The sequence below is a fragment of the Durotheca rogersii genome (genome assembly GCF_024521655.1).
Source record: "Durotheca rogersii strain YMJ 92031201 chromosome Unknown GGS23scaffold_23, whole genome shotgun sequence".
Lineage (NCBI taxonomy): Eukaryota > Fungi > Ascomycota > Sordariomycetes > Xylariales > Xylariaceae > Durotheca > Durotheca rogersii.
In genome coordinates this window covers 78,246-94,856 of record NW_026251254.1, presented here as the reverse complement: position 1 = coordinate 94,856, position 16,611 = coordinate 78,246, and the positions used below count along the sequence as shown (strand labels likewise).

Genomic DNA, 16,611 nt, shown 5'->3' with positions numbered 1-16,611 from the left:
CATCGCAGGTAGTGTACATGCCCATGTACCCGACCTACACACATACGTAATACAGCCCATTCATCCATCGCCCCCCATTCATCCTGTGCGTCCCCATTCACGCCCGCCCACCTGAGGCCGCTACCCAAATTACCACGGGTCGCACGGACCAGGAGAGAGGGGGCCTGTTGTGGGGTCTGTGCACTGCAGGTAGAAGAAGGATTTTTTTCTTTGCAGGCACTACCTCGACCAGCGTTCCCTCGCGCTGTTTTTTTTTTTTCCTTCGACTTCCATCCTTCCCACGGTTCTCTGCCATATGCACCCCTCCCCCCCCCCCCCAATCCACCACTTTGTTCCCTCTTGTTCCTCCTGGTTCCCTCTACTTTCCTCCTCCTAAACACCAGGTACTCCGTACTTCGTCTTCGAGGCACGATACATCACCAAGGTTCCTGTCCGTCTCCTGCGATTGATTCCCTGTCGTTGCAGCAGCAACAACATAGATTCCCCCCTCCCGGTCACCCCGCCTCCCTCCCTCCCTCTTCCTCCTCCGCCCTCCCCCCCCCCCTCCTAAATACCTCTCTCGTACATACCTCCCATACCTATACTTCCTTCTACCTATACATTCTACCCTATACAACACCCATCCCACACACACATACGCACATACGCGCACTCGCGCGTCGACTATACCTCTCTACATACGCTATACCCATCCCTCCCGCCGCTCCCTCTACGTATCTCTCTCTCTCCCTCTCTTGCGCGTCCCGATTGATCCGTCAGTGCCTGGCGCGCGCCCACTTGACTGCGGACTGACTAAACCCTTCTCGTCAGTTTACCTGGTCGGCCTACGCAAAAGCTTCTCCCGCTACATACTACATCCTCGACTGCCTCCACATCACATACCGCGACAACCTACATCCTCTACCTGCCCGGTACCAGGTAGGAAGACGCGTCGTGTTGTATTTGCGGTATCGCACACCTCGCATCCGGGAGAAAGTGTCTGCAGCAACACACACACATACACGCACATCCGCGCAATACTCGCACCAGCACTGCTGTACGCGGCCGACAAAACACGACCGCCTCGATACCTGCTGAGGCCGTTTCGCAACAGCAGACGACGCTGAGAGTTCGACGTCGCTACGCGCGACTTTTTATGCACCGTCGCTTAGTGCCTTTGCCATCCGTCTAATTGCCCGTAAGTTGCGTACCGTCTACTTTGCTGTCTTTCGTTGCCTGTTCCCGCGCTCTCCTGTCAATTCCCCACCCCCCAGGCCAGCCAATATCACCCCATCGCCTGCCTCTTCTCTCTCTACCTACATGTACACGTACGTACACATACCTGCATCGACAAGGCCTCCAGTTGCGCGAGTCTACTCGAGGTACGCGTCTTGGGGCCCTTTCCCGCTCTGCCTCTCTCTTCCCGTCGTCTCAATGCCGTGATGGCGGCAACACCTCGTCTCTTCCACCGTTGTCGTCTTCCTCGTCGACGACAGCAGCAGCAGCAGCAGCAGCACAACCATCACCGCCACCAATAATCCAGTCTCACCGTTCGCCATGTCGCGGCACCGCGCCCTGGCTGGCATCCAAACCGCCCGGCCAACGCCCGACACCAGCTGCTGCTACCACCACCACCATACACGTTGCCCGTCAGAAATGTCTAAGCCTCTCTCTTCCCACTGGCCTGCTGGCGCGTGCAGGATACACAGCCTTGCTCCCTGCGGTATCTCGCACTCGCACCTACATCCCGCCTCTCGACCACTGTCACCATCACTGCTGCTGCTACCACTTGTCATCAGTATGCCGCTATCCTGTCGCGTTTCTTTGTCGTGAATTCCCATTCGCGCTGCTGGTTTTTTTTTCTTTCTTTTTGCCCTTTTTTTCCTCTCCTTTAGCCAGTGGTGAACATTTCCCTCGGTTCCCTTCCCCCCCCTTGTCTCCTACCGCCACCCGTCCCCATCCTCGCCTCTTCTCCCCTTACTTCGCCTCCGCCCATTTCCCTCTCTCGTTCCCGCACGGAGCAATTCTTATTCTCACCTGGTGACCCCTGCTCTCTGCCGAACTCTCCTTCGATTCTTGTTTCCCTCCCTTTCCCTTTTCCTCTGCGACTCGGCTCCGTGTCTTTGCCTCCCCCGAATCTCGGTGTCGTCCATGCGCTTGACCTCGCCGAGTTGTATCGGGGACGAGAAGAAGCACAAGAAACACAAGTATAGCAGGCCTTGGTATTTTAGCTGACGCTAGTTTACCCCTTTCAGATCATGCAGCAGTGGCAGGTCGGCCCCGTGCCGGACTACCTCTACACGAACTCCACCCAGCATACTAACGACATGCAGTAAGTACCTCCCTGTTTCCCAGATATATATACATGGTCTACCTACTGCCCGATGTCCCTTTGTACTGCTCTTGTACCCGTCCCCCGTCCTTGTTATTGTTTCCCCGAATGCGCCTACGTACCTAATTCCATCCCCCCCACATTTTTCCTGTTCCCCCATCTCCCCTCGGCTCCTTTGACCACCCCCCCCCCCTTCTTCTCTCTTCCCTCCCTCGCCGGCCCCAGATGGCTGGTACACATGGAGGGGAGAGGAGAGAGAGAGAGAGGGTCGGCCCTCGCTGCACAAGAGACCCGGCCATATATCATGTACCCCAAGTATATATCTGCTGTCTCAACCATGGATTTGTCCCGCAAACATTGAACCAGGTCGACACGTCCGTGCTCCACCGTGAGTGGCCGGGTCCCTGGTGATAGCTTCACTGGCCGCTGCTAAACAAAAATAACCACACAAAAAAACATCTACTGCTACCCTGCACCCGCCTCCCCTACCTCGACACCCTGGTTTTCCGTTTTGCCTTTTCAGCTGAGCGGCACCTCTTCGCCGTCCGTCCCAACCACTGTTGATATCGAGCCCAATGCTGTGTAGCCATGCTCCCGTCGCGTCTCGCTGTTGTCGCTCCCAGCAACACCAAGCCATATGGGAAAGCTAACGTCGCTCCGTGATACAGCTCCAACCACCCCTACCAAGCCGACATGTCACGCCGCAATGAGTTCACTGGTTATACACCACAGACGGCCAATCCCGGTGCCCAACAGCACCAGACCCATAGTCAGCAGCATCATCAGCAGCTGCCCCAGCACCAGGGTCAGGCTCACCAGTCGTCCCATGGAGGAGCGCACGCGCAACACGGACACCACCAGAATCATCAGCAGTCCCATCCGTCTCAGCAGCATCATGCAACTCCGGTTCCTCCTCCCATGACTATGACACAGCCTACCGTTGCGCCCTCTAATCAGTCCACCCCTACCCCAACCCCGGCAGCAGCTCCGCCCCGCGGTCGTAAGCGAGCCGCTCCGGCCCATTCGCAGCAGCACGCCCCCGCTACCGCTCCGACAACTCCTGCCCCGGCCGCTGCCACCACCACGTCTGCCGCGCCGACCACCCCCGTCCCAGCCTCAGCTGCCACTCCAGTGTCCGCCCCGGCCGCACCAGCCATGCAGGTCACCCCGGTCGCTCCGCCGTCGGTTCCGGCCAAGGAGGAGGCTAGCACTCCGGCTGCCCCACCCCCGGCCAAGAAGAGCCGTACCAACACGCCCTGGACGCCGGCCGAGGAGCTGCGCCTGAAGCAGATGCGTGATGCCGGCAACAGCTGGGCCGAGATTGCCAAGGTTAGCTATTCGCCTATCGTTGGGAGGCTTCGATTAACGCATTTGCGAAACAGACTTTCCCTACTCGTACCGAAGGTAGTGTCAAGAAGCATTGGTATAAGGTATGACCGACACTCCATCCCCCGTACCCTCTCCCCACTTCTCCTAACCAACCGCGAATTTAGGACATGCATTATGCCGAGTTTGCCGAGGATGAGAGCCAAGCCCTCCTCAGCGCCATCAAGGACTATGAGAACAACAAGTGGAAAACTATCGGCCAGAAAGTCGGCAAGCCTGCCAAGGTCAGCAACCCCTTCTTCTTCTTCTTCTCCCTTGTCGTCCTCTCATTCTCGCGCTAACTGTTACCGTTCTAGGCATGCGAGCAATACGCCAAGGAGCACTTCCCCGAGCTATTCGCTACACAGAAGGCATGTTAAGAATTTTTCTCCGATGCGACTCGTCATCTCCCTTCCTGCCCTCTTTTCTGCCTTTCCTATCACTGGAATTGGTCTTTACCCCCCCTAAATTTCGATGGGCTCATTCTTACCAGGTTTTGTGAGTGAAGCAGGCCGTTTGAGACTGTGCGGGGCAATTTTTACGAACCGAGAAGAACCAGTTCAGGCGCAAAGTCTGCCTCTTCTCTATTCCTTGATTGCGTCGGCTATGTAGGATGACTCGGCGGAAGCAAGGACGCATCTTGCTGTCTCGTCTCCTCGACCTCTCCTGAAGCCCTGAACTTGTTTTTCCTCGTCTTCTGGCTTTCCGTGTCGGTATATCGTCCTTCGTGTTTGCTTTTCCCTCTCGGAAAGGGAAGGGGCAGGGTATCTTTGTTTCTTTTTTCTCACAGCACGATTCCCCCACGGGAGAATGGTAGGGTTTTCAGGAACTTCACACGGCAAGGAGGACAAGGAGGAAATAGACGTCCGTAGTCTTCTCCCTTTTTCTTTTTTCATTCTTTCTCGGGGATGACGGGATTTGCGAGGCTTTTTTTTAAGCAGAAAAAAAGGTGTCTTCCTGTCCGCCTTTATCGGTCGAGAGAGAGAGAGAAACAGGTTGATTAGAAAACCAGAACCCTTTTCCCTAACCAAGAAACAAATAGTCTCGGTCTTGTGTTTCGTGTCGAGGGGAGCAGGGGCGGCGAGTGAGTGAAGGGAAAGTACAGAAGAAAAATCTCGCTGGTATCGATAATGATTGTTAATGTGGACGGCCTTTCACCTCTCTATTCCTGGTTTTCTCTTTTCTTATTGACTCTAGTCTCATAAGGCTATCAGCTCCGTAGGGTGGCCCCGTAGGTTAAGACTTTTTTTAATATTTCAACGTGAAAGCCCCCCACTGGCTCCCCCCCTTTTTTTTTTAATAATAACTGTGCCACGCTTGAGCCGGACTAGTCGCGTGATCAGACAGACCAGTAGCACGGAACTCTACTCATGCTCTACTAGAACGCGGACGTGTGTCTGTCCGCGGGTCTAGTACCCTAGGCCTACGTACGTATTCTATTATATTCGTATCCCGCGTCCGAGATTGGAGAACGAATGTGGTGGAGTCTTGAGCAGGGCTGGTAAGGCAAGGCCGGGGCTCGTCTCCCCTTCTCCGTCTTCTCGCTCCTTACTCCAGGAGAAGGAGAGACAGGGGGGGGGGGGGGGGGGGGCAACCTTTCCGTATTCTTACCCATAATCAAAACGGTCGCAGAGAGAGAGAGCCGGCACGGGTAAGCATGGAGCGAGTAGTAGGGACGTCAGGTTACGGAGTACCCGGGGTGCGCGCAGGTGCGGGTACGGCGCTTGCTACGGGTCGTGGTCGGGGATAGAGCGGACGGGGCAGGAGGAGAGGGTTGGCGGTTTCTGGTCCGTCTGTGTTGGCGTCGCCTTGGGTACCTGGCTTGCTTGCACGGTCTACGGCGGCGTATGCACACACACACACACACAGATAGATAGAGAGGCGGGACACGAAGGCTCTATACCTACGTGTGCGCGTATCTGTGTAGGTATATAAGCAAGCAGGCCGCCTTCTTTCCCTGGGCAGTGCTGTCCGCGGCCTTGCTTCTCGGACCGAGAAAAAGAAAAAGACAAACGAAAAAGAAGAAGAGAGATCCCCTGGCCCGCATTCTGCGTCGTCGCCGCCGCCGCCAGGCATCCGGTGCAGCAGCCCTGGTCCTCGCTCCGGCCCCGCCTCACGTAACCGGCTGCCCTTGCTTCCTCCTCTTCCTCCTCCTCCTCCTCTTGCTTCTTCTTCTTCCGTCTGGGTCTTGCTTGGCACGGGCGGGAAGAGGGGCGCGTGTGGCGCCGCCGGGGACGAAGGGAGGACGGCGGCGGGCAAGGGGGGGCATGTCGCGTGTGGCCGACCAGCGGGATAGATGTGGGCTGGTAGAGGGGTGCAGAGACGGAGAGATGGGCGGCGTGTAGACGACGGGTACGTGCGTACGACGAGAGGGCGAGAGGGCGGCGGAGGAGAGGCGGGAGTCTGTCTGCCTGCCGGTCGTGTATACCCGTCGTGTTAAATCCGGGTGGATATATTATATATATACATATATATGTGTGTGTGTGTGTGTGTGTCTATCTATAGGTAGAGGTAGGCTAGCATCCAACCTCTACCTAGGTAGGTGGACATACCTGCGCATGTGTAGGCAAAGCGAGGGCGTAAAGGAGGCAAATAAGCGTAGGGGTAAAGTCCAGCCAACTTAAGCCCCAAGTATAAGCCTGGGTACCTAAGTATAAGCATACGTATTAACCCGAGCAGGAGAGCGACGGGTTACCTATCTCGGTACATATCCAATGGATATTGCTGTCAGCGTTGGTGGGCGGCCCTGTGCTATGGGCTTGCCGCTACCCGGCTCTCCCCTCAGGCTCTCCCCATCTCTGCTGGGAAGAGGTGCTAGGATGGGCGCCCAGGTTCGATTTATCCATATACCCATTCATCTATCGGTATATTTGCCTGTATGTCATATATTAAGTACCTGGCCCTGGGCCGGCTATCGTGTATTCAAACTTCAAGGCTGTCTCATACACGCATGTATCCCGCTATGCACAAGCATGTATATGTGTCCAACTCCGTCGTCCCGGTGCCACGACTCGCCTCCCCGAGCACTCTCTTCGCTGAATGAAACGATTCGTGTTGGGGGGGGGGGGGGGGGGGGGGGGGGTACATGCCTGCGTGTGCGTCGCGTATATCTTTTCCTACGTACACGCGCTCCCACCTCCGCGTAATGCTCGCCCTCTACGACGCATCCGACAGCTCTCCTCTACGTGAAGGGTACGTGAGAGTGACGGGTAGGCGGCACAATCTGTCCCCATCCGCGTCAACGCTTCAAACTTCTGTAAGGAAGTGCGCGTAGGTGAGCAACGACGAGAGAGGGGTCGGAGTTTGAATACCACACTCCGGCCATTCTTGTGGAGGCGGAGGGGAGGACTAATATAAAATACAAAGAACAGGAGAAGCGGAGGGGGGAGACGAAGGGAAAGAAAGGGCGATGGGGATAGATCTACGTGAGGTGGCTTGTTGTATACCATGTAGGGAGAAGCCGGAGATCCGTAAGATAAATAGACAATACGGATTTCGTACTGTGGAAGTCTGTAGACATGGCTTTTCATTCGAATCCTCGAAGCTGCCTACGGTTCTTTCCCTGGCTATCTTGATTATTTCCTCCCTGTCGGTCTGAATAGGTAGACGTGAGCAACTAAATGCGGCTCTAATCCTGTGCTTTCGACGAACGCCGCGAGGGAAAGGGGGTGAATGCGAATAGAAAGGGAAGGGAGGAGAAGAGAGGAGGAGGAGATAGAATCAGCTAAAACCCCCTTCGCCTGTCGATTCCGACACTCTGAAACGAAAGGTATCGCGATCGGACTGGGAGGATCGGCTATACCCGTAGATTACGATGTTGGTCTCGGCGTCGGCGGTAGCGACAGTCACCAATATCGCGATAGTATTCTTCGGTAGCAACGGCGATGGGCACGCGAGAAGTTCACCGCTCGCTATCAAGGCTGCTGTAGGCGCGGGATCACAGCATGGGCTGACCTAGCCGTTGCTATGGGTATAATCCTCGGAGAGACCGGCTGACTTCCTGGCTCCTAGTTTCTTTTTCCCTCTCTCTTTCCAGTCAGCTTTCGGGGCGAGCCTTCGGGCAATGCCGTGCCTAGGACGCACGATCCTATGTAGAACGAGAGAGCTAGTGGTCGTTTACGGAGAAGAGTGTCGAATATATTCAGGAACCTCCCTTAGGAGACGTACGGACGGCTTGCCGCACACGAGTAATCGCCGGGGGCCCGTTTGGGGATGGCAGACGGGTTGAATCCAGGGGCCCGTAGATACAAAATCGCAAAAGGGGCAGGATACCACGGCCGCTAAGACAGATTCCAAGCGTCAAAATAAGGGTCCCCAATTGTCGGAGCCTATCAGGCGAGATACGGAGTGAAAAGGGGTACAGTTCTAATCACGGGAGGCCGCCCGTCTTCTAGAAGTTGAAAATAACGGAGACAAGAATAGGCTAGGGGGTGCCGTGTGATGCCCGACCCGAGCTAAGAAGACGAGCCTAGCTATTGCCATACGGGTACCTATCTGGGGTTTCTTCTCTGCACAACCGTGGTATGGGCGTTGAACACAGGCGCAATATGCTTACTCACTTTGGGTTTCTCGCGTGTCCCTAGGGGCCTACGTATCGTATCCGCAGACACCAGGGCGACTCGTGTTGACGCCCTGCTCCGGACCGGACCGGCGCGGATACGGGAATACTGGAGAGACAGATCTCGCCAGCGTCGATCCGGCGGTTCGGCCCACTGTTCCTGCCAGACGCCTGAGCAGTGTTGGATCTATACTGCACTTGTAGCGTGCGCTTAGATGTGGATTGTCCTCTTTGTGTGCCGGGCTTCCCTGCTTGGCTCTCGCGATCGCGCAGCTACCCCGTAGTGGACGATCCCGTGGCGAGACGGCAGGTAAAGAGAGCGAGTGTTCCGTTTCGTGGGAGCACCGGCAGACGGGTAATTTTTTTTTGGTCATGATTCGTCACGTAGAGGACGTCCCCCGTCAGATAAGCTGACATGTAGGTATACCTATGTGCCAGTAGGGAGATAGATACGTGGACTTCGTGTAGGGGCACCCAGAGAGAGACGATGCGTTGGTTGTCACAGCGCACCACGGCACGATTGGCCTCGACGCTGCTAAGCTTATCCTTTACGCATTTTCCCTAGCTTCCGCTTCGTCCGGCACCGCGAGGTCTCAGCGAGCCTCTGCGACGGTACCATGCATCCTGACGACAGCGCTACGGGACATATGCAACGCAACATGTACTCTTGGGTGCCGTCTTGTGTGCTCAAGAGGCCGGCTTCTGGCCGTACGTGGGCCGTCTTCTCGAAAACAGGATCGAGCGGTCGCGATTCGATCTGGGGGACCTTCGCAGGACAGACCACGCAGCCCGGCATGCGTGCTTTCTCCAAGATACACTCGCCAGCCAGCCGACATCGATGTAGCACCCGGCGAGATAGAAAGTTCGAGCTACGAATTGGCTGTATGCTTGATACCTCCTGGGAGCTTGGCACTCATGATGCACACACATACGGGATAGAGGGAGAGGTGGGTGTATGTGTGTTGTACCATAGCAGCCGGGTCGCTGAATTGAGAGGGTGGCGGTGGTGTGCTGTATCTACAGTAGCATCGATGGTGTCGCATAGCGGTGTTGATATTGGCAACAGTAGTAAGAGTAAGTTAGTGGGTGGGGATCAAAAGGGTGCTGGGTACTAGTGAGACGGGTAGTAAAGGTAGGTAGGCCGGGTAAGGCAAGGCTGGGAGGAGGAAGAGGCGAAGGGAAAAAAAAAAAAAGGAATACGAGGTTTTCATTCAGAAGGAGGTTTCTTGGTATGGCATGATACGAAATACCTTCCCGGACGTGATAGGCGCACAAAGTACCTTCGCTTCTGTACGTACCACCCGCATCAGGCCGGGTACATGAGAGGTGCGTCCATTCACGCACCCCGAGGGGCTGCGGGAGGAAGCCACGGTGTAGCATAGGTACCGCTAGAAGCGGAATGCGCGGGCTGCAGATTCGCCTACGGGGGCCAATGAGGGCGGTGGCAGGTGACGGGTTCCAACTTCTGATTGTTGGCGGGTCCGTCGACTTGCTCCTTCTGGCAGCCCAGACGCACCAGCGCAAACTCAGCAAACCCAACGCGCACCGACCGGGGAATGTACACACAACGCTGGGGGTATTTCTGTTTCTGTGTTGTTTATACCTATGCACCTCTATAGACATACCTGTATGAAGCCCTTATAACATCCCCCTAGGTACCTACCCTACCTTAGGTACATCTTAGCACCTAGGCAGGTAGGTACCTACGTATCTAACCTAAGGTAAGAACAACGTTCCAAGATCGACCAATATGGCTGCGATAATATTAATGCTTACCCTCTTTGCAATAGTAAGCCAGTCTCGAAGCAACCGCCGGCAGAGTAGGCCGTGATAATAAACGGCCGCTATAGCTGCGGAGCCGTCGCATATAATACCTCTCTCCCTATGCCGGCCATGCGAGCACCTCACGGCATCGAGATATGCGGAACAGGTATAGGTAAGAAGAATATTGTAGGTAGTAGGAGAGGCAGGCAATACGCAGGTAGCAGCAGCAGCAGCCGTCGCAGGCAATGACAGCCGTGACAGCCGTGACAACCGTGACAACCGTGACGGTGGCAGTAGCGATAGCAGTAGCGCCTAACCCAAACCAACTCTCGTTTCTCGCCTCGACGAGCGATCAGTGAACATTCGGGCATCACGCCAATTTCCCTCCACCCCCCCTTGCCCTGTCGCCGTTCCCCCCCCCCCCCCCCCCCTTCTCGTTCACTATCACTCGCGCCCATTCTACTAATACTACCTTACTTACTCATTCGCTCGCTGATTCACTGCCCGTCTTTCTTCGGTCCTGTTTTCCCTTTCCCATTCTCCTCCTCTCCATCATCACCCCATCGTCAATCGTTCCCACCTCCCCGCCTCGTTTGGGTTTCTTGTCGCGTGTCTGTTGCGTGCACTGTTAATAAGGGTGGGCTGTACCTATTTCCCACGAGGCTGCTGTCCGTCGTCTCTTCCGCCTATAATGCCTTCTAATTCATAATTATTGTTATGTTGTAATGTATCGTTGTCACTGCCAGTCGTTAAACTACTAAGCTACTCCTAAACCTCCACCGAAGAGCGTTCTGCTTGCCTCACCTCCAAAGCCGAATTGGAATCCCCTCGCTTGAAACACTCTAATACTGCTCCTCATAAAGCGTAGTGGTCGACGCAGAAGTAACTCGGGGCGATATTCACTTGCATATAAGCAGTCTCGCTCGTTTCCCTCGCCCTGTCCTCCTGTGGCTCGTGGACCCTCGAGTCTCGTACTCACTCGCTTCCCGCGACCTGATCTTTAAACCCGCCTTGCTGAGAGCACGGTAAAATCTTAACCGGCGTTGTCCGAGCCCAACAGCCACCGCACGCTACACACTCGTCTCGGGCGCTTGGTGCTGTGCCCACCTACCTGGAATCCGTACGCCGCTCCGGCGAGACGCCGTCGAACCGCTCGCTGCCGGCTGCAGGCCGCCTGTACGACATCCGTACGGGGACGATCTCTCGAGAATTCCCATCCCGCAAGTTATACCCGGAGGACGACCGCGACAGCCATGTCCAGGATGTTGCGAATGGCAACAACGGTGGCTCTGGCCGTGCTTGGCGCATCCGCTGTGCTTGCCCAGGAGCTCCCCTCATGCTCCCTAACGAAGAAGTGCCCGGAGTCGGCCCCTTGCTGTTCCCGTAAGCCTCCCTTTTCTTCGGTTTGTGAGCGCGAACGAGGCTGACCTGAAGCGAATGATAGAATATGGCCAGTGCGGTGTTGGCGCATACTGCCTGGGCGGCTGCGATCCGCGCATGTCCTTCACCCTCGACTCGTGTGTCGCTGCGCCTGTTTGCCAGTCTAGGTCGATGTCGATGAATAACCTCGAGCGTATCGTCGACAGGGCAAAATACCTCGGCGACGCTTCCAAGGCCGATTGGGTATCCCAGGGCAGACCCCTAGCTCACAACGGCAATGTCCTCTTGACTATGCCCGCCCGCTCTGCCGGCACCGTCCTAGCCTCGACCGTGTACATGTGGTACGGAAATGTCAAGGCCCGTATCAAGACCTCGCGTGGCGCAGGTGTTGTTACCGCTTTCATCCTGTTCAGCGACGTGAAGGACGAGATCGATTTCGAATGGATCGGCAACAGCCTGGCAAACACACAGACCAACTACTACTTCCAAGGCATCACCGATTGTAAGAATGTCCCTCTGCGATGCGCCTCAAGCTGGCATGCCTCTGGTGGTTGTTATCGAAGTATGCTGACGTAATTCCTAGACACCAACGGAGGAAATATCTCCCAAGCCGGCGTCACCAATACCAACACTGAATGGCACACCTATGAGATTAGGTGGACCCCCGACAAGATCGAATGGTACGTGGATGGTCGACTTGGACGCACGCAGCTCAAGTCCGAGACGTGGGACGCTGCTCACAACCAGTGGGCGTACCCACAAACTCCCTCGCGTGTTCAGCTTTCTCTCTGGCCCGGCGGCGATGAGAAGAACCCCGAAGGCACGAGAGATTGGGCAGGCGGGCTGATCGACTGGAGCTCGGAAGATATTCTGAGGAACGGGTACTACTACGCTACCGTAGGCGAAATCACCATGGAGTGCTACCAGACCGACACGGCGCCGGGCACCAACTTGCGCAAGGGCTACGTATACAAGGACGCGAAAGCCACTAACGACACCATTGAAGATAGCGATACGAACACGATCCTCAAGTCGTTACTGGGCACCGGACTGGATATGGAAAAGGATTACCCGTCTTCGGGTGCGGCCCAGACCACTCAGGCGGTCATCCCGGGGCTCAGCGGCGGCGGTCCGGGTACGAACGGTCAGGCAGCCGAAAGTAGCAGCGGCGACAGCAACAGCCCTACGGTCGTCGGTGGCTCTCCTAATGCAGCCTGCACCGCTAGCTTCGAGCAGGTGTGCGGGGCCGGCGAGGATAACACGAGCCAGAACCAGGGAGTGAGGCAAGAACGCGCTCTCGGCGCTAGCACATTTGCCGCTCTCGTTGCCGTAGCCGGCGTGCTTTGGCTATAAAGGAGCGACAGCCACGCTGGGGATGGCTACCTAGGAATCCTTGCTAGAGCCAGCCTATGTCTACAAGGACATGATGGATGTGGTTATACGGGAGTTTTTCGGGCAAAATTGGGAGAGGGGTGGCTTGATATCGGTCTACGCGACCCCCCCAACCCCTCCTTAGGTAACCTTGGTCGGACTCAGGGTAGATCTCGTGGCTTTGAGCACAGAGCATATGAATATGATGTACATAATATGGGTGGTAATGGCGCGACGCCGTCCATTCCTTTTCGGATGCTAGATTTGGTGCGCACGTGAAGGCGTGGCGCTGAGGTTTCCGGACCCCTGCGCGACGATGGTCATTCTCGTTATAAACAAAGGGGTTGTGTTTAGGGGACTCTTGGATACTTACTTGGACTACCTATCCCCCGGGTGTTCTATACGGTTAGGAGTTGGGGAAGGGGAGGGGACTGGGTATCGCGCATGAGAGATGATCCTGGGGGGTCCGATTGCGATGCAGTGTATGAAGCTACTATTAGGTACTACCTAAGGTATGCTTAATAGGCACCCACGCGAGACACGCGAACGGTGTCGTGCCCCGAAAACCTAGCTGTGATGGCACGCATGACTCATTAGGTGTTGGGTTGGGGTGCTGGCAATCTGGGGTGTGGGCAACTCCTCGGTAGGGTTGAGACGATGTTGGGCTGCGAAGGTGAGTAAAGAGGTAGGTATGTAAATGAATAAAACGGAGGGGGTGCTTCCTGGAAGATATACCTACCTACGAGCGCGATGCCGTCGACTACGCCGCAGGCGCGTGGCGGTGCGGTGGATTGTGGGTCGTAAGAAGGAATCGGTGCGTCGGCGCTGAAGAGATAAAACTCAGATGCTCTACTCATGGATAGGATGCCATTAAGACGGACGGCGAGAGGGGATTAGAGACGAAAGGTATATCTAGATACCCATGTCAAGATCATAGGTGCCTCCACATCGAATTGGCCCGTCTCGGACGCGATGACGAGTCTGCTCGGCGATGGACGAGGAGCAGCGACGAGCCCCGGGGGGAACCTGTAAGGGCACGGCCCAAGGCGGCCTAGCGTGGAGCCGAGGTCTCCGAGCTGTGCTGCCTTAGCGAGGAGCGAGCCGGCGAGATAAAACCTCCGCTTCACACCCCTCCGCCCCCATCTAGTTTCACGGGCCAGCCAAGCCGGATTGGATCCCCCCCCTAGCGGAAAGCTGAGCCACAAACATCGCTTTCTGACCCTGGACCGACCACGGCAAATTCGGCCTGCCGGGCTTTCCAACGTGGAGGGATCGCGGCCTTCTCGCGCGCGCTAATGCCCGAGATGCTGCCCGCGACGCCTCTTTTCGTTACGCCGTGGTGTTGCGTGGTGCGTGGGGGTTGTGCGAGCGAGCGAGATGTGCACGATCCGACAGACTGGCGGACGCTACGAGCGACGATGGACGAGGATAAATGGAACAGGATCCCCTCGTCAAGGGACTTGGAGTTTTTGGTCTACCATCAACGGTGATCCTCAAGTCTACCCGCCCACTGATATCTACCATACCATCTAAGAAAGGCCCTCGCACGACACCACAATCCCTGGTACACTTATACCTACATAATATACCCACCTACGCCCATTCCTCACTGGTTTTAACTGGCAACCATCGCTTCGCATCGCCGCCCTTGCCCCCTATCCATACCTACCTAGACACGTGCGCAGAAAAAATGACGTCCCCCGTCGCACCCGGCAGCCTCAGCGCCAAGCGCACCATCGTCTTCCTCGGCGGCTCGGGCGGCGTCGGCCTGGCGGCGCTAACGCGCGCGCTCGGGGCGGGCCACAACTGCGTGGCGCTGTGCCGGACGCCGGCGAAGCTGACGGACCGGTTCGCGCCGGCGGGGCCGCCGGCGAACCTGCGCGTCGAGCCCGGCAACGCCCACGACGCCGCCGCCATCGCCCGCTGCCTCGTGTGGGCCCGCGACGGCCCCGGCGGCCCCGTCCTCGCCGACACCGTCGTCTCCTCCATCGGCGGCGTCTTCCAGCTCGCCCGCCGCACCATCGACGACCCGCACGTGTGCGAGCAGGGCGCGCGCGCGCTCCTCGACGCGCTCGCCCTCGTCCGCGCCCAGTTCGACCTCGCAGCCTCCCCGTCCCCGTCCCCGCCCGCCTCGGAGGCGGCGGCGGCGGCGGCGGCGTGGCGCCCGCGCATCGTCGCCGTCAGCACGTGCGGCATCAGCGAGAGCGGCCGCGACTTCCCGCTCGCCGAGACGCCCGTCTACCACCTGCTGCTGCGGGTGCCGCACGCGGACAAGAAGGTGATGGAGGAGGTGCTGGTCGGGGGCGCCGCGGCGGGAGCCTACGCCTACACGCTGGTGCGGCCAAGCCTGCTGACCGACGACGCGGGCAAACCGGAGCGCCGGGTGCGAGCGGGCGCGGGTGCCGCGCCGGCCATCGGGTACGGCATCTCGCGCGACGACGCCGGCCGCTGGATCTACGAGAACCTGCTCGAGAACGCGGGTGAGCGGGCGAAGTACGAGAACCAGGTCGTGACGATTACGTGGTGAATGCTCGGGTGGAGACGGGGATAGGGATGGGGAATTGACAGCACGGTGCGGCGTACAAAGGAGGCAAGGAAAGGAGAGGGATGGGCGGATAGGTAGGCGGACCGGTGGAGTTTCAAGAGGTTTACATTTTTCAAGAGGTTTACTTTTCCATGTGCTTGAGTCTGCTTGCTTACTTTAACACATGGTATTCTCGCCTTCACTGCCTCCTGCGTGTTTCCATCGTCGTTTGACGTCTGCCCTGTACTGTTATAGGTACACCTAGCCTCTTCGTCCGAGGTTATCGACCGATGGATGCCTCCAACACACACGTAGAGGGAGACTCGTCTCCCCGCCGTCGCCACGATCGTGTCGACGTGCTACTCTCGCACATTAATGCCACCTATATTTACACACACGCCTAGGCACCCGTATTTCCATCTCCGCTTAGCTACCCGTGCGTTCTGGGGGGGGGAGTGGGGGAGAGGATAGCTACGTTTCACAGTAATATTGCATCATCGCGCGCGCGTCAAGTGCCGACGCCGCCAGGGCGAACCGGGTAGCTCTCTTCGCTGGGACATGTGAGGGCATGCCAAAACGGGGCCGCGGAGGGGGCGGTGTTATTATTACGCAGGGCGAGCCGCGATTCTAGTCGGAACGTAGATACTTCACGTGCGTGATAGATAAACGACAAAGGTAGGTCAGCGGCGCGGATGAAACTGGCGAGGAAGCGCAGCAAATATAAGAGAACACAGAAATACGCGCCGGGGATACTTCGTTCTGCTTCTGCCTAATTCCACGGAGTCGGCTTCTTCTTCTTGGACGTTAGTATCGTTGCAGTGCATGGCCTTGGGTTACTTACTGTGTTGGGGCGAGGTGAGCCGCAATGTTTCAGGCCTAGATCTCTCTCTCTCTCTCGGCTCCTCCTCATCGAACAATCCACGTTCCCCTCGGTTTCTCTGCGTCTCTTTCGCCCTTTCGTCTGAAGATGAGGCGGGGCCGGGGATATGATTGGAGCACAGAGGAGGCTTCTTTATTGACATCCTAGCTTGTCTCGTCCGTTGACATGGGTGCGTACCCGCTTACATACTACGTATCGCGGATCCCTCCCTGGTATCCTCCCACGTGCGAGAGAGGGAGAGAGAGCTAAGAGAGAAAGGGGAAAAAAATAAAAATAAAAAAAGGAGTCGGCAACTAGTCAGGAACAGGCAATTGACGGGCGGGCGACTGATAATAGCAAGCCAATTACGGATGGCACCGATGGATCCGGGTTCGCGCCCGTCGATCCTCACTTCGGCGTCGCTCCAGCACGCGCACTAAACCCGCCAAGTCGAATTCCGTGCCGCACCGTATTTTTGG

The 16,611-nt window shown here is 56.9% G+C and overlaps 3 protein-coding genes across 3 annotated transcripts; all 3 read left to right on the top strand.

The window, feature by feature from the left end:
- Window positions 1-3,004: 3,004 nt before the first annotated feature.
- Window positions 3,005-4,056, top strand: GGS23DRAFT_599301 (uncharacterized protein; the record flags this gene model as incomplete). The annotated part of the gene is made up of 4 exons (XM_051518915.1): window positions 3,005-3,640; window positions 3,694-3,741; window positions 3,805-3,921; window positions 3,994-4,056. The coding sequence occupies 4 exons, from the start codon at window positions 3,005-3,007 to the stop codon at window positions 4,054-4,056; spliced, it is 864 nt and encodes a 287-aa protein (XP_051369194.1).
- Window positions 4,057-11,251: 7,195 nt separating this feature from the next.
- GGS23DRAFT_613725 (uncharacterized protein) lies at window positions 11,252-13,144 on the top strand (the record flags this gene model as incomplete). Its single annotated transcript, XM_051520589.1, has 3 exons — window positions 11,252-11,381; window positions 11,443-11,880; window positions 11,962-13,144. 3 exons carry the CDS (start codon window positions 11,252-11,254, stop codon window positions 12,729-12,731), a joined length of 1,338 nt encoding a protein of 445 aa, XP_051369193.1. The 3' UTR covers window positions 12,732-13,144.
- A 1,295-nt stretch (window positions 13,145-14,439) lies between these two features.
- On the top strand, window positions 14,440-15,276 carry GGS23DRAFT_606779 (NAD(P)-binding protein; the record flags this gene model as incomplete). Its single annotated transcript, XM_051519947.1, has 1 exon — window positions 14,440-15,276. The coding sequence occupies one exon, from the start codon at window positions 14,440-14,442 to the stop codon at window positions 15,274-15,276; it is 837 nt and encodes a 278-aa protein (XP_051369192.1).
- Between the last annotated feature and the right edge of the window lie 1,335 nt (window positions 15,277-16,611).